This window comes from Cannabis sativa, chromosome 4 (assembly GCF_029168945.1).
Source record: "Cannabis sativa cultivar Pink pepper isolate KNU-18-1 chromosome 4, ASM2916894v1, whole genome shotgun sequence".
In the NCBI taxonomy this organism is placed as follows: domain Eukaryota; kingdom Viridiplantae; phylum Streptophyta; class Magnoliopsida; order Rosales; family Cannabaceae; genus Cannabis; species Cannabis sativa.
The window spans coordinates 64014135-64036343 of record NC_083604.1 but is presented as its reverse complement, the minus strand read 5'-3'; the positions used below and the strand labels follow the sequence as shown (position 1 = coordinate 64036343).

The following is a 22209-nucleotide window of genomic DNA, read 5'->3' as shown; positions in this document are numbered from 1 at the left end:
ATTCTAACTTTCCAGTAAGGATAGTTAGAGTCATTAAGCAATGGTGGTCTAGAAATAGAACTTCCTTCTGCAAAAAATGACATTCTAACAAAAACGTTATAGGACCACACTAAGAGTTTAGTGTCCCGCTCTGATACCAACTGAAAAACCGTGTTTTTGCAAATGTCAGTTGTATATGAGAAAATATAAAAACTGTAAACGTTTGCAGCAGCAGAAAGTAATTCTGCTACAGCAAAACTGAACAGGCAGAATATAAAATATTTTGCAGAAAAATAAATAACTTGACACAAGAGATTTATACGTGGTATCAGTGTTCTCACGAACACTCCTAGTCCACGGGGCCACGCCCAGAGAATGAAATCAATTAATAAAGTATCAAAATTACAAAGACAATTGACTTAAACAAGTTTAGACTCCCTCTAAAGTATTGCCGCAATCCTTTGTAATCCACTTTATGAATCTGACTTCTTGAAACACCTTCAAGTCCGAACTCCCTTCGTCTTTGAAGTGTGAGTGCTTACTTCCTCCCGAAGTAAGGCTTTAGCAAGTCTTCTCCCGAAGACCAAGTGCTTACTTCCTCCCGAAGTAAGGCTTTGTCAAGTCTTCTCCCGAAGACCAATCTCTTGTTCAGTCAAGTAGTTCTTCACAACCTCTAGGATAGAGTAAGAACCGAAATAGCACAACTAGAACCTAGGTGAACAACTAGGCTCTCACAAAACAAAGAAACACTCTCTTCTCACAAAAGATAAATGCAAAAAATGAATATTGGAAGAGGTAATCCGAATGGTTGCTCTCTAGGCTCTATTTATAGATCATAGAAACCAAAGAGGCAACCACAAGTTCGAATTAGCAGCTGTACAAAAACTTTCCAAAAGAAACATGATCTGCTACATCAGATTCGGTTGCTGACGAAGCGTATCCGCCCTTAAACAGGAAACTTACTAAAATCGGGACCGATCTTCTTTCAATGCTTGATTCCTGCCAAAAACAGATTAGATATTCTGATTGTATCAAGATACAATCGAAATCAATAAGGAAAAGGCAATAAACAAAGTTTCCCTAAAAAAGACAACTTTCCAAAAGAGAGTTTCTTCTCTTTTGAGAAGTTTTCAACAAAGGAAAGTTCAGCTGAAAGTGCAACTTTCCAAACAAGGAAAATGGCAACTAAAAACCGAATAAAAGAGGTAAGATTTCGAAAATTAATGCATAGCAATCTTACCATAAAAAGGAAAAATTATTTTGTCACCTAACTTGCCAAAAAAGGACTTTACACAAACAATCATATTTTCAGCTTTAATATTTCAGTCAATAAAATTATTTTAAACTTCTCGTACCAAAGGCGTATTAAAGACTTATGTATTTAGGGCTACCAAAAAGCATGTTAGCCAAAGATATTTTAGCAAACAAAAAAAACAAATAATTAAATAAACAAAAACTAATTTAAGCCATACATAGTGATAAACTTCCATTTTGTTTCACCGTAATTTTTCTATAACAGCTGCGGGTAACAAAGAACAAGCACTGAAAACATGTAACCCCTCAAATCTTTTGAAAAATTGTTTTGATTATAAAAAATAGTGACCCAAATCACTGGTGATTGACGAAAAGAACAGGCTAACTAAATGTACTTTTGTTTTGTATCCAAACAGAACAAAAAAAACAAGACATCTAAGAAGTTTACTCTAATGCCAAAGAATATTTTATGATGTAGAATTTTATAGCTAATACAGATTGGAAGGCTATATATCCTTAAAGTTTCACTTTCCTCGTTAACACTCCTTTAGTTAAGATGACAAAACCATCACAAGATAATTCTACCTACGACCACAACCATCCAAGCATCTTTGGTTCCCAACGGCTGAGGAACAGCTGAATTCTCAATGTGCATCCGAAATCCAAAAAAGATGCACCAACAAGGTATAATTTTGAACTAATGATATAATTAAACCAACGACGCCGAAAACTATCTTCTACTGGCAGCCTTACCCTTGCTTAGGTCTGCAAGTTCCTCAATTAGCTTCTTCTCATCACTGCTTAATCTTTTTGGTATTTCGACCTGCACCCGAACCAGCTGATCACCTCTCATGTTGTTTTTATTTAGAAGAGGGACACCTTTCTTTGCCATCACAAGGGTAGTGTTTGGTTGGGTACCAGCTGGGATCTTCAAATCAACCATGCCATCAACTGTTGGAACCTTGATTGTAGTCCCCAAGATTGCATCGATGTAAGACACCTTGCAGGTGTATAAAATGTTGGTGTCATCACGTCTAAGGATAGGGTCTGGTATAACTTCAATAATAACAAATAAGTCACCAGGAGATCCACCACGTCTCCCAGCATTTCCTTCATTCCGGACTCTCAATCGGCTTCCAGAATCCACACCAGCTGGAACTTTCAGACTAATCCGCTTTGTTCGCCTAACTCGACCATCCCCAGAACATGTGTTGCAAGGAGTGGACATTTCCCCAGTTCCACCACAGGTAGAACATGTCATAACTTGCTGGAAGACACCTAATGGTGTCCTTGCTGATGAGACAACCTGACCTTGCCCACCGCAGGTGCTACATCTGGATGGAGTGGTGCCTGGTTTCGCACCAGAACCATTGCAAGTTCCACAGCTCTCTAGACGACTTATTTCAATCTCTTTTTCAACCCCAAAAACTGCTTCCTTGAAGTTCAAGACAAGATTGTAATATTCATCCTGGCCATCAGCTGCTCTACTCCTAGATCTTCCCCCCATACCACCCATCCCACCCATACCACCCATGCCTTCAAATAGCGATTCAAATAGATCAAAAGGATTGCTGAAATCCTGAGATAATCAATGGTCATCTCATGTGAGATAGTAAACAAATAACATCAAGTTATGAAAAATCATTTTCTGTATCATGATTTCAGATATACTTACCCCAGTGCCCATGCCAGCACCTTTTAGTCCAGCCTCTCCATATCTGTCATATAGAGATCTCTTTTCATCATCGGACAGAACCTGCAAAAGAATTACCCTCCTATAAGATCAGATAAATTGATAGTGTGATCCAACCTCCACCTCCTAAATCTTAATCCAATATAATTATTTTACCTCATATGCATTACTTATGTCCTTAAACTTCTGTTCTGCCCCTGGTTCTCTGCAATATCGAAGGGTGAACTCTCAGCAAGTAATAACAGGCACCTCACAAAGAGTAAACACATGCATACATCTCTATACATAGCATTACACAAAACAACAATAGCAATGCCGAGGACCTGAGGTTGGGGACAACTTATGACTAAAAAGACTTATGATAAAAATCAACTAAACTCACTTGTTTACATCTGGATGATAACTCCTTGCAAGTTTCCTATAAGCTGAAACAAATAGCAACACAGAACTACATTTGTGAGAAAGCTTTAACTGAATGACAATATGCTATGGTACAAATAACAATCAATTAGCTTTAGTGAAGATAAGAGAGATTTTATTACAACAAGCATATATTGCATGTGAAATATAAAACACTGAAGGTGAGAAAAGATTTAACTGAATGAACATATTAAACGATGGAACTTCTAATCATGCTGTGCAAGGAGATAGGCAGTGACAAACACTGTCAAGACCAGATAAATTCATGTGAATAAATGTTCCCTAGAAGGTAATTTACAGCACAAAAGCCAAGCATTTGAAAGAAAATAGTGACGGCAAAGAAACAAACAATAACTGCATGAATATAAATAATAAAATATTGATACAAACCGCTTTTAATTTCAGATTTGCTGGCGTTTTTTGACACGCCAAGGATTGAATAGAAGTCCTGGATACAAAAAGAAGTTACCACCATGCAATGAAGGGTGAAGCAGTTAATTGGTATTCATTTCATTTAGATCTGTTATACTGAGCAAATAAAAACCAGTGCTGCTACTTACAGCATCTGCTCTAACTATAAATCTTGCTCCCCTACGGCGCTGTGAAGTTTGAGATGACACTGAAGATGACAGAGCATGCAAGGAATCCTGAGAAAAGAAGCTTGATGCTGGTGCCCCGAAATTGCATATTTTGCTTCTAACACTGCAAACAATAATATATAAAAATCATCAAACAACGCTCAATCATTAAACTGAAATGAAAGTATATAATAATATTTACCCTGGTATCCTACCAGCTAGATGAGTGTTAAAACACAGTAAAAGCCTTCGTGAGACACCAATAAGAAACTCATCACATGTCCTTAAAATTAATTACTTACGATACTTAAATTAATCTAACAATGAATATATACACATTTTCAATCAAATCAATTCAGTTTGCCGATAAACTTGCATCATACAATGAAACAAGAACAGCAGATCCAACAAATTAAACTTTCAATATATATCTATGCATATATAAGCATTTCCATTTCTACAAACAATACATTCAAATATGCTTACCAACATTGGGATGTCATCTTATTAGTGCCATGCTTCAACATAGGCTGAGGACGAATGCCCCATTGAGCAGCACAAGTACTTCCAGAAGGTACAATTGCCATTCAAAATATCTTCAACAAATGAATGAGCTCAATTATCTTGATTGACTATTGCAAGTAGAAATACAAAAAAAAAAAAAAATATCAAGATATAGTACGAGGTAAATATAAGAAATCATGCAAAGTTACAAAGAAATGAGAGAGCTGCAACGAACTTCACAGGTTGAACTCAAAGGGTAAGCAAACCAGCAAGTATAGTTTGAGTTTAGTTGACATCAAGTGAAATACTCAATCCAAACCACCAGCACTGAATTCTCTTGGGAACCAAATACTGGTACTGTGGGATAATGAGAATTGAGAGGTGAAATGAAATCTATTATTGAGACCACAATGCAACTTTGTAATCAGCACTAACAAATATGTGTCAAGCTGTCAGAGTCATATGCGAGTAGTTTGTTTTCATGACGAGAAATTCCCCATGGGGAATAGTAGTAAAGCTTTGATATTAGAAGAAAATCACTGAAATTAAAAATAAAAAATAAAGTTACATAAGATGATAAGGTATCATCTAAATTTACAAGCATACTCCCAACTCCCAAGCCCTAATAAAATTATAAAATTTACAATCTTTGAAGCCTTTAGCGATGAGAAACCAGCGAAAACTTAACCATGTTTTATAGCGACTTATATATCTCCTTCCGCGTCTTCAAAGATTCTATTGTTTCATTCCATAGAAAGACCGTAAAATAGCCATAATGGCAACCTCTCTCTGCAATTTCACCAATCACCCCCTAAAACTTGAACCTTCATCAGAACAATCTCAACAACTTCATCTCTTAACAACCCTAAGGCACTCAAAACACAGCTTATATAACATTTTCATAAGCTACTATAAAGCAATATACATACTCAAAAACCAAACCTCAGCACCACCAATGACCCAATTCAAAATCCTAGCTTTGACAGCTGAAAAACTAATGTAAGAGACGAACCTGGTTGTTGTTGTTTTGGGCAGGCCCTCTGAATCTGAGGTGAGCAAGTAGAGGAGGAGGGGTGAGGGTGCAATCTCTCAGGTGTGGTGAATTGAGCGAGAGAGAAGGTGCTGGTGGGAGAGAGATGAGGTTTTAGAGCGAGACCGCTATAATTCCCCAGTTGCTGTGAAACAAAAAGTAAACCTCACAATTTTTCTGACTTGTTTTTCTCTTTCTCATATAATAATTAATAAATAAATAATATTAATATTAATTACGTAGGGCTGATTCGCTGCTTTCCAACCCTAATCCTACGGTGTGCGTGCCTAGGTGCCATTTTCTCCGCCATATTATATATTTTTATTTCATTTTTCTAACTCAGTTTATTTACTGCAGCCAAATAAAACAATTAAGTTTTTATAAAAATACTATCAAATAGAATATTTTATAAAATACTGTTTTTTTATACAACAATCCTAAAACAACAAAACAAAACAATTAAAACAATAGTGGAATAACTAAAAAATAATCGTAGAACAATCATAAAATAACACAGTATATAGTATAAATTTTACACAGTATTTTTTAAAAAAAAAAAAAATTATCCTACAATAAAAAAAAGTAAAAAAATTAAAAATTTAAATATGTAATGTAAAAATCCTTAAAAAAATATGCCTACTTTTTAGAACCTTTTTATGTAATTGATCTATGAAAATAATCGTAGAACAATCATAAAATAACACAGTATATAGTATAAATTTACACAGTATTTTTTTAAAAAAAATAATAATTTGTCCTACAATAAAAAAAAGTAAAAAAATTAAAAATTTCAATATGTAATGTAAAAATCCTTAAAAAAATATGCCTACTTTTTAGAACCTTTTTATGTAATTGATCTATGAAAATAAAATAGGGCTTTTTTCAATTTTAACCAAAAAAAAGTAACAATATTACAAAAAATACTTTCAGCTGGCCAAATAAACAAATATACAATTCAAATAAAAAAAATTACACAAATACCACTTACACAGACCTTCAACCCAGGATTCATGCTTCCTGGGCAACTATCGCGCAACCATTGTGCAACTACGCAACAACCTAACGCAACCGAAACGAAAATTCAACCAGAAAGAGAACCACGATTAATTTCGGCGACTTCACCTGAGAAGACGACCAGAATCAATGAAAACATGGGCTATTTCGAATTCATAAAAAAAAAAAAAGTGTAGAAAAACTACTACGAAACTAAAATTTAACCGAAAATCCAGTTTAATTTGCATAAAACTAATGTTTTGACTTCAATTTTTAGATCCATGAAAGGCAGATCTCAAAAAGTTGAACTGGAGTTCCCAAACAATCCAACTCAAGTATAATCCAAAAAAAAAAAATTACATCAATACTATAGTAAAATGTTTATCCTAGTGTATTTTTGTTATTTTCTAAATTCCTCATGGTGAATTTGTTCATATTAAATCATAAAGAGACATGTAGATAGAGTTACGTATGTGAAAGTACTATTCCGATTTTTAATGTTTCACAACAGTTGCATTATAGTTGCATTACAGTTGCATAAACATTTTGCTAACAGTTATTTCTTCTGATTGAAACCTTATTCTGATGCAACCTTCGACTAACCACCCCGCAACCATCCAATAACTTTCGTCTGATTGAAACTTTCATCTGATGCAACCTTCGGCCAACCACCTAGCAACTACCCTGCAACCATCGTTTGATTGAAACTTTCGTCTGTTGCAACTACCGTGCAACCACGCAGCAACCACCCTGCAACCATCGTCTGATTGTGCAAGTGATAGTGTAAGTGGTATTTTGGTAATTAAAATCAGATCAAAGGTATAAATATTGTATTTACCTTATGGAGGTATTTTTGTAAATAAAATGCCAATTTATATTTTTTATGTAATAATTCCAATAAAATATTGGTAATTTTATTTTATTTTATGTAAGGTTAAGTCAACACTTAACTTTCATCCCATAATTAATGTTATATTTTCTCTCTCTCATAATTGTAAAAGTCTCATTTTAATTCAATATCAATATCTTTCAAAGTAATTAATTTTTCATACAAACAACTTTCATTTTTTTTATCTTCCTATTATAGAACGATTTTTTTTTCTGGGTTTCTCCTAATTTATTTAAGAAGAAGAAAACAAGTAAGCTCTATTTTTTTATTTTTTTTTATTTGATATTTTTATGGATCTCTCCTATTTTATTGGATATTGCAGAATTGAATGAAAGCTATTAAATGATTTGTATTTGATAATCGATCAAATGTACAAAGGAGATTGATACAGCTATTTATAATGCTGTAAGGTCGGTTAAAAGAGACATAACCAACTCAATATCATAACCAACTTTGCAAAAGAAACAGTAATTAATTTACTTTATCCAAACCGACTTACATATAACAGATTCCTAACTAACTACCTTAACTACCCTTAACAGTCCAGCTAGAGAATAGTAACAGTAAACTTGTTACCCCCCCCCCCCTTCAAGATGGACGGTATAGATCATAGACATACATCTTGTTGATGTGAGTAGTGAGAACAGTAGAGGCCAATGGTTTTGTGAAGGCGTCTGCTAATTGAAGTGTGCTGGAAACAGGGATCAGTCGGATGGTTGAGTTGTTAATTTTGTCACGCACAAAATGGCAATCTAATTCGATATGTTTCGTGCGCTCGTGGAATGTTGGATTATTGGCTATATGGATAGCTGATTGATTATCACAGTAGATAAAAGTTGGTGTTGTTTGAGGAATTCTTAGATCCGTGAGGAGGTATTGAAGCCAAGTTATTTCGCTGGTGGTGGCTGCCAAGGCTCTGTATTCTGCTTCTGCTGAACTTCGGGAGATGGTTGGTTGTTTTTAAGTTTTGTATGAAACTAAGCAATCTCCAAGGAAGATGCAGAAGCCTGTAGTAGATCGCCGCGTGATGGGACAAGAAGCACAATCAGAGTCTGAAAAACCCCTAAGATGTAGAGAGGAATGTGGAGAGTACAATAGACCTTCGCCCGGATGTCCTTTGATGTATCTAAGGAGATGATGCAAGGCCTGCAAATGAGTGCTGCGCGGGTTGCTCATGAACTGACTAAGGCAATTGACAGCATACATTATGTCTGGCCTGGACAGAGTGAGGTAGAGTAGTTTGCCAACTACTTGTCTGTAGTAAGAGGGATTTGTGAGTGGTTCTCCCTGTTGATCGTCTAATTTGGTCCGGGGGTCCATGGGAGCTTTTGCAGGCTTGCTGCCTGCATATCCAGTTTCTTCAAGAAGCTCAATGGCATACTTGCGTTGAGACAAAAATAAGCCATCCTTTCCTTTGGCAATTTCGAAGCCAAGAAAGTAACGTAAAGGTCCAAGAGCTTTTAGTTTGAATATGGAATGGAGAGACTGTTGAAGTTGATGCAGGGTATCAAGATTAGGTCCAGTGAGAATAATATCATCCACGTAGACCAGTAATGCTATGAAATTGTCCTCGTTGCCTCTAGTAAATAAGGTGTAATCTGCCTGAGATTGATTGAATCCTCCTTGGATGAGAGCTTCGGATAACTTTTGTACCACTGCCTCGACGATTGCTTTAAACCATAGATCGACTTATGGAGTTTGCAGACTAGATTAGATTCTGCAGACAGAGAATTAGGTAGAGTTAGACCAGGAGGTAATTGCATATATACCTCTTCATTAAGATCACCATTTAAAAAGGCGTTATTAATGTCAATTTGTAGTATGTGCCATTGTTTAATAGTGGATATTGCAAGTAAAAGCTTAAATGTGACCATTTTGGCCACAGGGGAGAAAGTATCAAAGAAATCGAGTCCCTCTTGCTGAGTATATCCCTGAGTAACAAGGCGAGCTTTGTGTCTTTCAATAGAGCCATCGCTATTAAGTTTGATTTTGTACACCCATCGACAACCAATTGCTCTTCTTCCAGGAGGAAGGGGAACAACAGACCATGTCTTGTTGTTTCTGAGAGCAATAAGTTCATTGTTCATAGCATCGAGCCATTGTTTGTATTGTATTGCTTGTTTGTATGTTTGTGGCTCCTTTTGTGAAGTAACTGCAAGAATGAAAGCCTTGTTTGAGTTAGCTAATCGAGTATAAGATATGAATTTATCTAAAGAATGTGGTGTGGAGGATTGATCTTGAATGTATGAGTAGCATTCAAAATCTTTGAGGTAACTCGGTGGTTTAGTTGGTCATGAAGATCTTCTTGGAACATCAGGTGGGGCTTCACGAGATGTTGGAGAAACATCAGTGGGATTGTTGTTAGGTTGTAGATATTCAGCAGTGCTGTTGTCGGGTTGCTGAGGTGATGCTGTAGTAGGTGCTGAGTTGTTGATGGGAGATTCAAGCCTTGTTCCTGCATTGTCAGTATGGATAGTAGGATAATCTCCAACAGGAGTGTTAGTAATGTTGGAGGAAGGCAGTGTAGGTGTAAGAAAATGATCAATGCCACTGTTATTGTCATTCAATTTGTGAAAAGGAAAAATGTTTTCGTGAAAAACAACATTTCTTGAGATGAAAATTTGCTTTGTATTCAAGTCATACAATTTATATCATTTTACACCTTGGGGATAACCAAGAAAAACACAAGCTTTGGCCCTAGCATCAAACTTGGTGCGATGAGCAGTGAGGGTAGAAGCAAAAACAAGACAACCGAATGTTCTCAAATAAGCATAATCAGGTTGTCTTTTAAATAACAGATCATAGGGAGATTTATTTTTCAAGTTTGGAGTGGGAGTTCTATTAATCAAAAATGCAGCAGTCATAATACATTCACTCCAAAAACGAATAGGTATATTGGCTTGAAAATAGATAGCCCTGGCCACATTTAACAGATGCTGGTGCTTCCTCTCAGCAATTGCATTCTGCTCAGGGGTCTCTACACAAGTATAATCATGTAGAATTCCTTGCTGTTGAAATAGATCTTTGAATGCCAACTCAGGGGCATTGTCAGATCTAAACCTTTTAATAGAACAAGAAAATTGATTTTTAACATAGGAAATAAATTGGGGAATCACATTAATAGCATCAGATTTATGCTTTAGCAAATAAGTCCATGTAAATCTAGAGTGATCATCAACCAAAGTAAGGAAAAATTTATGTCCAGAATGAGCAGGTATATGGTATGGTCCCCAAATATCACAATGCACAAGATCAAAAATTTTAGAAGCAAATTTATTATTGCTAGCAAAGGGAAGTTTTCTTTGCTTAGCTAAGGGACAAATGTAGCAAGGTGTGTCTTTGTGTAAAACAGAAACATTACAACCTAGTTTATTGCTAAGAATATTCAAATATTTATTTGAGGGATGTCCTAGTCTAGAATGCCAAACATTAGCACTTATAGAGAACACAGGAAATCGATCGGGTGTAGGATCCAGTATGTATAAGCCATTCCTACATTCACCTTTGCCAATCATCCTCTTGTGCATTTTGTCCTGTATAATAAAATGATTAGTATAGAATTTCACAAAAAGAAAATTTTCTTTAGTTAGGCAATTCACAGATATAATGTTGTATTTGAAACTAGGAACATACAACACATTATTTAAAACCAAATTAGATGAGATTTTGACTGAACCTCCTTTATCAACAAGCAGATAGTTGTTATTTGGTAGCAACAGTCTAATGGGATCGATTTTACATATAAATTGGAATAATTTCATGTCAAAACTTATATGCCTTGTGGCTCCCGAATCAAGTATCCAAGTTTCATTGAAGGGAAGCTTGGTTACATTGGAAAGCATAATACAAGTGTTACCTGTAGATGTGCTAGGATCTGCAGTAGCTGTGTTGCTTTGCTGATGAGCCAGCAAATTTAAAAGTTGCTGATACTGTGTAGAAGTGAGTTGAGGAAGGATAGCTTGGCTGTCTGCACCAGTATTGCTCGTTTCAGGGCTGGCTTGAACTTGATTAGCAGCTGCATCTTTTCCTTTATTTTGATTATAACCAGGAGGATACCCATGTATTTTGTAACATTTTTCAATTGTATGTCCCAAGATGTTACAAGGGGTACAAAATGGCCTATTCCTTTTCTGTTGTTGAGTCTTGTTGCCTTTAGTATTTTTTTCTCTCCTTGAAAGGCAAATGCCATACTGTTGCTTTGATCATTTGACACATTGACATTTCCCTTTTGATTTTCCTCTTGAGTCACCAGATGAAAGACTCGGCTCACTTCAGGAAGGGGATCCATCAAGAGGATGCTGCTTCTAACCTGTGAATAAGAGTCTGAAAGTCCCATGAGAAAGGACATAACATATTACATATGATGATATTCTTGGATTCTTTTCACACCACCACAACTGCATCCATTGCAGGTGCATGTTGGTCGATAGTGAGACAACTGCTCCCAAATGGTTTTCAGTTTAGTAAAGTACATACGGATACCTTGATTATCCTGCCTTAGATTCATTAATCCTTTTCTTAGGTTGTATATATGTGGACCATTCTTTTGATGAAATCAAACTTTCAAATCTTTCCATATAGCAGCAGCCGATTCATCATAAAGAATGCTAGAGGATATTTCCTTTGAAATAGAGTTTAGGATCCAAGAAATAACAATATTGTTGTTTCTAATCCAAGCATTATACAAGGTAAGATCATTGAGAGAAGGTTTCGAACCATCCAAGAACCCGAGTTTGTTCTTGACAGAAATAGCCAATTGCATCGCCCTACTCCAGGACATATAGTTGTCTTGTCCGGTTAGCAATTGAGAGACCAACACGTTTCCTGTATTATCAGCATGATGAAGATAGTATGGATTGGAAGGATCTTCCAGGGGATTTCTTTGCTGCATCGTAGGATTGATGGTTTCTCTGATGGCAGTCTAGTTTGAGCTATCTCCAATCGAAGTGGGACTCGTCTGATCGTTATTGGACATTTCTTGAAAGAGAAAGGATCAAACAAAGAGTTTGATCAGAAGAAAACAGAGAAAAGAAAGCACAGAGTAGTTGAAGAAAACTTAGCTCTGGGAATAAGCACGCCGGAGAAGAAGAACACACGGCGGTCAGAATTGGGATCGAGGGAAAGCATCTCTTTCCCACTCTGATACCATATTGCGGAATTGAATGAAAGCAGTAAAATGATTTGTATTTGATAATCGATCAAATGTACAAAGGAGACTGATACAGCTATTTATAATGTTGTAAGGTCGGTTAAAAGAGACATAACCAACTCAATATCATAACCAACTTTGCTAAAGAAACAGTAATTAACTAACTTTATCCAAACCGACTTACATATAACAGATTCCTAACTAACTACCTTAACTACCCTTAACAGTCCAGCTAGAGAATAGTAACAGTAAACTTGTTATTGAAGAAAACAGGTAAGCTCTATTTTCTATTTTTTATTATTATTTTCTTTCTTTAAAATGAGTATTCACATAAACTATATATTCAAATCACATATATATATAATTTTTTTTGCTTTTACTGTATCACAGGTATATAGAATTATATATAATTAAATATTTTATTTTATTCATTCGTTTTTAAGGATTTATATTTTATAAAATGTAGAAAATATCTTGTTTATTCACTGTATCTTATTCTTATTATATATATATATATATTAATTTTTACTTTTTAAAATTTTATTACATTAATTTGATTCTATATATTTTCTTATAGTTATACTTATTAGTTTACTTTATAATAAATTATTAATTATTAATATTTAATTTATTAATTAATATATTTTTAACATCTAACTTATTTATATATAATATACAGGATTATGAATACTGATACAAATAATGAAGAACAACACTCCAACAATCAAAGGAATGAAGATCAAGAAGCTACAAATGATTACGCTGTAAAAATAATGCAAATTCATTCCAACATTCCTGATGATGAGATACCAAAGGTTAGTATGGAATTTGAAACTAAAGAACAAGCTTATAATTTTTATAATGTTTATGCTTATAAGATTGGTTTTAGCATACGCAGAAGCAAAAGTCATAAGGATAATGAAAACGGAAAAATAAAAAATAGAACTTTTTGTTGCTCATGTGAAGGTTTTCGTGATAAAAATAAACGAAATGATAATGTAAAATGTCATCGTGGTACAACAAGATTTGGTTGTTTGGCGAGGATTAAGATAAAACTTTATCAATTTGGAAAATATCAAATTATTGAATTTAATTCAGAGCATACACATGTGACTTCAAGCCCCAGTATGAGTCATTTACATAGCTCACAAAGAAGAATAACCCCTGCTCAAGCATCTGAAATTGAAATGGCTGAGAATTCAGGAATTGCTCCTAAAGCCAGTATGGAACTAATGATTAGGTGAACCGGCAGACATGAAAATCTTGGATTTATTTTTGATGATTGTCAAAATTATATACGCACTAAAAGAACAATTCAAATGCGTGCAGGAGATACAGGTGGTGTTCTTGAATATCTTCAAAAGATGAAGTCAAAAGATCCTAATTTTTATTATGCATTGCAAGCAGATAAAGATGATTTGTTAACAAATATATTTTGGGTGGATGCAAGAATGAAGGAATCATACTATAACTTTGGTGATGTTGTTAGCTTTGACACAACCTACCGAAAAAAATCATGATTGTCAACATTTCGCTATGTTTGTTGGGGTAAATCATCATAAGCAAACTACTATATTTGGGGTTGCATTGTTATATGATGAAACTACTAAAACATTTATGTGGTTATTTGACACATTTGTAGAAGCTATGTCATGGAAAAAAATCAAAAACTATTCTTACTAATCAAGATGCGGCAATGGCAAAAGCATTAAGATCCCAATGGCCAGAAACGTATTACCGTTTACGTATCTGGCATATGTATCAGAACGCAGCTAAAAACTTGAGTAGTGTTTTTGAAAGATTTCGTGAATTTGTTACTGATTTTGGAAATTACATATATGAGTATGATGAAGAATGTGAATTTATTGAGGCTTGGGGGAACATGCTTGGGAAATATAATCTTGAAAATAATGATTGGTTGGCACAATTGTTCAAGGGTAAGGAGAAATGGGCTTTAGTATATGGAAGAGAGACTTTTTGTGCAAATATGACTACTACACAACGAAGTGAAAGCATGAATAATGTACTTAAAAAGTATGTCAGCTATCAACATACTATGTTGCGTTTTTTAGAGCATTTTGAGAGGTTGATTGATGATCGACATTATGAAGAGTTAAAAGCCGACTTTAGAGTAAGTCAACGTAATTTGGCACCATCACTTCCAATTGAAATTTTGAATCATGCAGCGAATGTGTGTACTCCTGCAGTGTTGAGAATATTTGAGGTTGAGTTTTCAAAGGCTTATAGTTGTATTATGGAACTTATTGCTGAGTTAGGAGTTATGAGAGAATATAAGCTTGCTCAGAATGGTAAGACCACACAGTTAAATATGATTCATCGACTAATATAGTGATATGTAGTTGCAAGAAGTTTGAGTTTGCAGGAATATTTTGCTCACATATATATTCTTAAAGTCTTTTCCTTTCATAATATTGTGAAAATAACTTCTCAATACATTTTAAAGAGGTGGACAAAGCATGCGAAGATGGCAGTTACAAGTAGTATATTTGAGATTAAACAGGGAGATGATCCTAAAGCAAGTTTGGCACTACGTTATCAAGATTTGTCAAGATCCTACACTCATATTGTAACAAAAGCATCGGTAACTGAAAAAGCCTATAAACTTGCTAGAGATGGTTTTAAACGACTTTCAGATGACGTGGATGCTTGTTTGGAAGAAGATATTGTTGGAAGAAAAGAGGAGAATCATAATAACAGTGGAATCAATACAACAATAAAAGGTATAAAAACAAATAATAAGAGAATTCGTGGTAGTTCTTCTACACGTCCAAAGAATGCTCTTGAGAAGATGCGTAAAAAAACTAAAGTTTCTAAAAAAAACTTGTCTACAAAACAAGTGCTTATTCTTATTTTTTTAACTTTATGTTTTCAATTCTATAATTTTATAATATTAAATGTTATATATTTTATCTTACAGGTTTCACAAATCTTTAACAATAATGATCAAGTCAATAATTATATGCCATTTTGTAAACCAGATTTTCATTCCCGACTACATCATATAATCCTAACGATGTAATATATTATATGTTTTATTTAATTTTTTTTTATCAACAACCAATTTTATATATACTTATATCTTTTTATTTTTTACAGATTAATATGGCACCTGAAAATTCAAACATACAAATAAGCATGACTGAATTACTTTTACAGGTATATTGACTTTATTTATTAATAATAATAAATGCATTGCTTAATAAAAAATTTAGGAATAATTACACAAGGCATAATTTTTTGTAAAATATTTACTTTTTTACATTCAAAGAATATTTTTTTTTTACATTTTTACAGTTTTCCAAAAAATAACACGAAAATAACATAAAATCAACAAAAAAACTACATAAAAGTAGCAGCAAAATAGTATACATCTAACAAAAAATCAACAACAAATTAACAAGATTACAACATAAAAAAGACCGTATTTTATGCAAATAAAATAAAAAAAAAATCGTAAAAATGTTTAAAATTCTGTGAAACTGTATTTTTGTAATTTTTATATTTTTGTGAAATAATTCCTAAAATTTATTATGTATATAGGCCGAGAAGACACCTATTGGATTTGAAGATGGTCAATCTTTCAAGAATATCTAAGAATTTTGCTTGGTGGAGTTAGCAATTGTTAAAGGCACAAATTTATTGATATGTTTTGGAATTTACTTTATAATTATGATTATGTGGAGTTAGAATATAACTTTCATAAAGAATTTATTATTTTTAATAATTGTGGGGAATTTGATTATATATAAAAGATGTTATATAAATTCATACGAGCAAAATAAAAGAGTTGGACGAAAATATAAAAAGTTAAATAGGAGTGGTGTGTTATAAAGGTACATTTGTCAATAAAAAAAATCTAGTTATTTTTATAATATTTAAGTATATATATATTGATAAAATTATTAAATGTTACCCCTTTTTTTTTAAAAGAAAAAAAAAAGAAGAGAGAGAGAAGAAGAATTATGTACGTGCCAAATAAAATTGTCAAACTAATTAATATACATACAATATTTATTAAAAAAAAATACAAATATATTGAATAATAAATAAATATTAGCACAAGATAGAAAACGAAAAAAATATGATATATATATATGTGTTATAAATAGTATTAATTATGTGGATGTCCAAATCTTTTATTTATTTCCATTAATGTAATCAACATTCCCTTTTTCTTAGTTTCCCTTTCTCTTAGTTTCTTAATATTTGACTCTTGTATGTGTATAAATAGGAGATCACCTATTGGAATAAATCACTCAGAAAATTCTCATCTCTTCTCTATTTTCTTTCTCTAAATTATAATATTACATAATACTAATATTTTATAACACGTTATCAGCACGAGCCTCTAACCAAGGTATGACAATGTTTTTGTTATGTGATCTCGAATTGCTTCAAAGTCATGATACACTAAATATATATATGTATATATATATACTCATCTGACTGAAACACATTCGAGTTAGCCATTTTTTTAATGAATTAATATTTATACAATATATGTCTATGCTTATATATATCTATATAGATGCTTATATATTATATATGTGTGTTGATTTGTTTATCATATTATATTGTTTAATCTTATTATCTTATTCTATATTGTACTATATTTTGTTGTATTTTTTTTTCAAAGTTTATGTATATGTCTAATAATTTACACTTTATATTGATATAGTTTTATCCATGGCAAACCTTGCAAAACTTGATTTTGTGGCACTTGATATTTCTGGAAAAAACTATTTGTCATGGATTCTTGATGCTGAAATCCATTTAGATGCTATGGGTCTTGGAGACACCATCAAAGATCAAAATACTGAAACAAAACAAAATAAGGCCAAGGCTATGATTTTCCTTCGCCATCATCTCCATGAGGGGTTAAAATCTGAATATTTAACCGTAAAAGATCCTCTTGTGCTTTGGCAAAATTTGAAAGAAAGATATGACCATCAAAAAACTGTCATATTGCCAAAGGCTAAGAATGATTGGTTGCACCTGAGGTTGCAAGATTTTAAATCAGTAAGTGATTATAACTCTGCAATGTTTAATATCACTTCTAAATTAATGTTGTGTGGAGAAAAAGTTACTGACTATGAAATGTTAGAAAAAACATATACTACTTTTCATGCCTCTAATGTGCTCCTGCAGCAGCAATATAGAGAGCGAAATTTTAAAAAATATTCAGAATTGATTTCATGTCTTCTAGTAGCTGAGCAGAATAATGAACTTTTGATGAAAAATCATGAATCTCGCCCAACTGGGTCTGCTCCATTCCCTGAAGTGAATGCTACAATTGCTGACAATCATAATCATAGTCGTAGTCGTGATCATAATCGAAGTAATAGACGTGGTCGTGACCATAATCAAAGTCGCGGTCGTGGTCGCGATCGCGGTCGAAGCAATGTTTGGCATCGTAATGGTCAAAATAAAAATTCATATACTCCAATGAAAAGCACAACTACTGAGAACAAGGGAAAAGGTCCTCAAAATAATAATCATAGAAATTCTGAAAATTTATGTTCCAGATGTGGAATAAAAGGACACTGGGCACGCGCCTGTCGTACGGCAAAACACCTTGCTGATCTTTATCAAGCATCTGTGAAAGGAAAGGAGAAAATAGAAGCAAATTTTGCCTATCAAGATGATGGTTTTCTCAAAGAGCCTTTGGATATTACGCACTTAGATGTTGCAGATTTTTTTAATGAAGATCTCATTAATAACAACATGAATATCGATAATGGAGATGGGAATGTCCACAATTAGTCACTTTTCTTTGTTATGTTTTTTTTTATTATCATTTATTTACTTTAAGGTGTTTATTTTATTTGGCATGTTTATGTTATGAACTTTTAATATTTAAGCATTTATATTTTGAACTTATTATATTTTTTTTTGTTAATGAAGTAATGGACATTTGTCATTCTATACATGATTCTACAAATAATGGTGATGATATGTGTTTGGTGGATAGCGCAACCACTCATACAATACTTAGAAGTGATAAATATTTTTCAAATTTATCAAGAATGAAGGCAAATGTTAATACAATATCAGGCACTGCAAATTTAATTGAAGGCTCCGGAAGAGCAATTATATTGATGCCTAGAGGAACAAAAATTATTATAGATGATGCCTTATTATCCACCAAATCAAAAAGGAATCTGTTGAGTTTCAAAGATATACGTCGTAATGGATATCATATTGAGACAATAGATGAAAATAATTTTGAATATCTTTGCATTACATCTATTGTTTCAAGAAAAAAATGCATATTAGAAAAATTACCTGGTTTGTCTTCAGGTTTGTACGTTACACGTATAAGTACAATAGAAACTCATGTTATTGTGAACGAGAGGTTCACAAACCAGAAAAATTTATTTGTTATTTGGCATGACCGGTTAGGCCATCCCGGTTCAATTATGATGCGTAGAATAATAGAGAACTCACATGGTCATCCATTGAAGAACCAAAAGATTCTTTTATCCAGTGAGTTCTCATGTGCTGCTTGTTCTCAAGGAAAGTTAATCATTAAGCCCTCACCGGTAAAGGTTGGAATTGAATCCCCTGGATTTCTTGAACGAATTCAGGGCGACATATGTGGGCCTATTTGCCCACCATGTGGACCATTCAGATATTTTATGGTATTGATAGATGCATCAACTAGATGGTCACATGTTTGCTTATTATCTACTCGTAATGTAGCATTTGCAAGATTGCTTGCTCAAATAATCCGATTACGAGCACAATTCCAGACTATGCAATCAAGACAATCCGCCTTGATAATGCTGGTGAATTTACATCACAAGCTTTTAATGATTATTGTATGTCAATAGGGATAAAAGTTGAACATCCTGTTGCTCATGTACATACACAAAATGGTCTAGCAGAATCATTTATTAAGCGCCTCCAATTAATTGCAAGACCATTACTTATGAGAACAAAACTCCCAATTATAGCTTGGGGACATGCTATTTTACATGCTGCGGCACTTGTACGCATTAGGCCAACATCATATCACAAATTCTCCCCACTACAATTGGCTTTTGGTCAGGAGCCAAATATTTCCCATCTAAGAATCTTTGGTTGTACAGTATATGTTCCGATTGCTCCACCACAACGAACAAAGATGGGTCCTCAAAGGAGGCTGGGAATATATGTTGGGTATGAATCTCCATCTATCATTAAATATCTCGAACCCACAACTGGAGATGTATTTACAGCACGTTTTGCTGATTGTCATTTTGATGAGACAAGTTTCCCAGCTTTAGGGGCTAGGGAAAAGAAACAGCTGGAAAAAGAAATTATATGGAATGCACAATCATTATCTCAATTTGATCCTCGTACAAATCAATGTGAACTTGAAGTTCAAAGAATAATTCATTTGCAAAATATTGCAAATCAATTACCAAATGCATTCACTGACCCAAAGAAAATTACAAAATCACATATTCCAGCTGAAAATGCTCCAATTCGAATTGAAGTCCCAGAAGGACAATTAATTAATGATTCTAAAGCACGTTTGAAACGTGGTAGACCAGTCGGTTCCAAAGATAAAAATCCTCGAAAAAGAAAGGGAGCAAATAATCAAGATGGCCCTAATGAAGAGGCTGAAAATTTCGAGGAAGATGTTGACATAAACAAATCTCTTGAAGAGATTCAGGTACCTGAAAATATTAGCAATAATGAGATCTCAATAAATTATGTCAATACAAGAAAAGAATGGAACCGACTCGAAGTAATTGTCGACAATATTTTTGCTTATAATGTAGCGCTAGAAATTATGAATGAAAACGAGGATCTTGAACCTAAATCTATCAAAGAATGTCAAAATAGAAAAGATTGGCCAAAATGGAAAGAAGCAATTCAAGCAGAATTGAATTCACTTGCTAAACGCAAAGTATTTGGACCTATAGTCCAAACACCTGAAGGTGTGAAACCCGTTGGATACAAATGGGTATGTTTACGTAAAAGAAATGAGAAAAATGAAGTTGTGAGATACAAAGCAAGACTTGTAGCTCAAGGTTTTTCTCAAAGGCCAGGTATTGATTATGAGGAGACATATTCTCCTGTGGTGGATGCAATAACATTAAGATATTTGGTTAGCCTGGCTGTGAGTGAAAAACTCGATATGCGATTAATGGATGTAGTCACAGCTTATTTATATGGATCACTAGATAGTGATATTTACATGAAGATCCCTGAAGGATTTAAGATGCCTGATGCATATAATTCAAGCAATCGAGAAATGTGCTCAATTAAATTACAAAGATCATTGTATGGATTAAAACAATCAGGACGCATGTGGTACAATCGACTTAGTGAATATTTATTAAAAGAAGGATATAAAAATGATCCTATTTGCCCATGTGTTTTTATAAAAAGTTCAAGTCCTGAGTTTGTTATCATTGCTGTATATGTTGATGATTTGAATATTATTGGAACTCCTGAAAAACTTTCAGAAGCTGTGGAATATCTAAAGAAAGAGTTCGAAATGAAAGATTTAGGAAAAACAAAATTTTGTCTTGGTCTACAAATTGAGCATTTAAAATGTGGAATTTTCATTCATCAGTCAACTTATACTGAAAAGATTTTGAGACGGTTTTATATGGATAAATCACACCCATTGAGTAGCCCAATGGTAGTTAGGTCACTTGATGTAGAAAAAGATCCTTTTCGACCTAGAGAAGAACATGAAGAGCTCCTTGGTCCAGAAGTACCATATCTTAGTGCAATAGGAGCATTGATGTATCTTGCTAATTGTACAAGACCTGATATAGCTTTCTCTGTCAATTTATTAGCAAGATTTAGTTCTGCTCCAACATATAGACATTGGAAAGGGATTAAGCACATACTCCGCTATCTCCAGGGTACTATTGATAAAGGATTATTCTATTCTAATAATTGTGGGTCACAACTTATTGGCTACGCAGATGCAGGATATTTATCTGATCCACATAAAGCCAGATCTCAAACTGGCTATTTGTTCACTTGCGGTGACACTGCTATATCCTGGCGATCAACAAAGCAAACTCTGGTGGCTACTTCCTCAAATCATGCTGAGATACTTGCAATTCACGAGGCAAGTCGAGAATGTGTTTGGTTAAGATCAATGACACAACATATTCGAGGAACATGTGGATTAACATCTAATAAAGAAGTACCAACAATTCTCTATGAAGATAATGCTGCTTGCATCGCTCAACTTAAAGGAGGGTACATTAAAGGAGACAGAACTAAACATATTTCACCAAAATTCTTCTTTACACACAATCTTCAAGAAAATGGTGATATCGATGTTCAACAAATTCGATCAAGCGATAATCTTGCAGACTTATTCACGAAGTCATTACCAACATCAACTTTTGAGAAGATGGTTCACAAGATTGGAATGCGTCGATTAAAGGATCTCCACGAATGCCAAAATGAGGGGGAGTAATTTCATACTGCACTCTTTTTTCCTTGACCGAGTTTTGTCCCACTGGGTTTTCTCGGCGAGGTTTTTAATGAGGCAGTTATTATGGACATCCAAGGGGGAGTGTTATAAATAGTATTAATTATGTGGATGTCCAAATCTTTTATTTATTACCATTAATGTAATCAACATTCCCTTTTTCTTAGTTTCCCTTTCTCTTAGTTTCTTAATATTTGACTCTTGTATGTGTATAAATAGGAGATCACCTATTGGAATAAATCACTCAG

The 22209-nt window shown here is 33.8% G+C and overlaps 1 protein-coding gene across 3 annotated transcripts; it reads right to left on the bottom strand.

Annotated features, from left to right (window-relative positions):
- Positions 1-1546: 1546 nt before the first annotated feature.
- LOC115713018 (chaperone protein dnaJ A6, chloroplastic) lies at positions 1547-5656 on the bottom strand. 3 transcript variants are annotated; one of them, XM_061114292.1, is made up of 9 exons: positions 5441-5646; positions 4864-4967; positions 4411-4520; positions 3907-4048; positions 3737-3794; positions 3309-3351; positions 3083-3131; positions 2909-2989; positions 1547-2812 (listed from the first exon to the last, which is right to left on the bottom strand). In XM_061114292.1, the coding sequence occupies exons 3-9, from the start codon at positions 4509-4511 to the stop codon at positions 1964-1966; spliced, it is 1323 nt and encodes a 440-aa protein (XP_060970275.1). In that variant the 5' UTR covers positions 4512-4520; positions 4864-4967; positions 5441-5646; the 3' UTR covers positions 1547-1963. The 3 variants fall into 3 exon arrangements, with proteins under 3 accessions (XP_060970275.1, XP_030497345.1, XP_030497344.1); XM_030641485.2 differs by lacking the exon at positions 4864-4967 and having other exon boundaries at positions 5441-5656; XM_030641484.2 differs by lacking the exon at positions 4864-4967 and having other exon boundaries at positions 4411-4556; positions 5441-5654.
- Between the last annotated feature and the right edge of the window lie 16553 nt (positions 5657-22209).

Coding starts and splice junctions, on each gene's coding strand:
- LOC115713018 (XM_030641485.2), bottom strand. CDS start 4,511: ATGGCAATTGTACCTTCTGGAAGTACTTGTGCTGCTCAATGGGGCATT. Junction 3,795..3,906: donor TTATAGTTAGAGCAGATGCT/GTAAGTAGCAGC, acceptor TTTTGTATCCAG/GACTTCTATTCAATCCTTGG. Junction 2,990..3,082: donor ACATAAGTAATGCATATGAG/GTAAAATAATTA, acceptor ATTCTTTTGCAG/GTTCTGTCCGATGATGAAAA.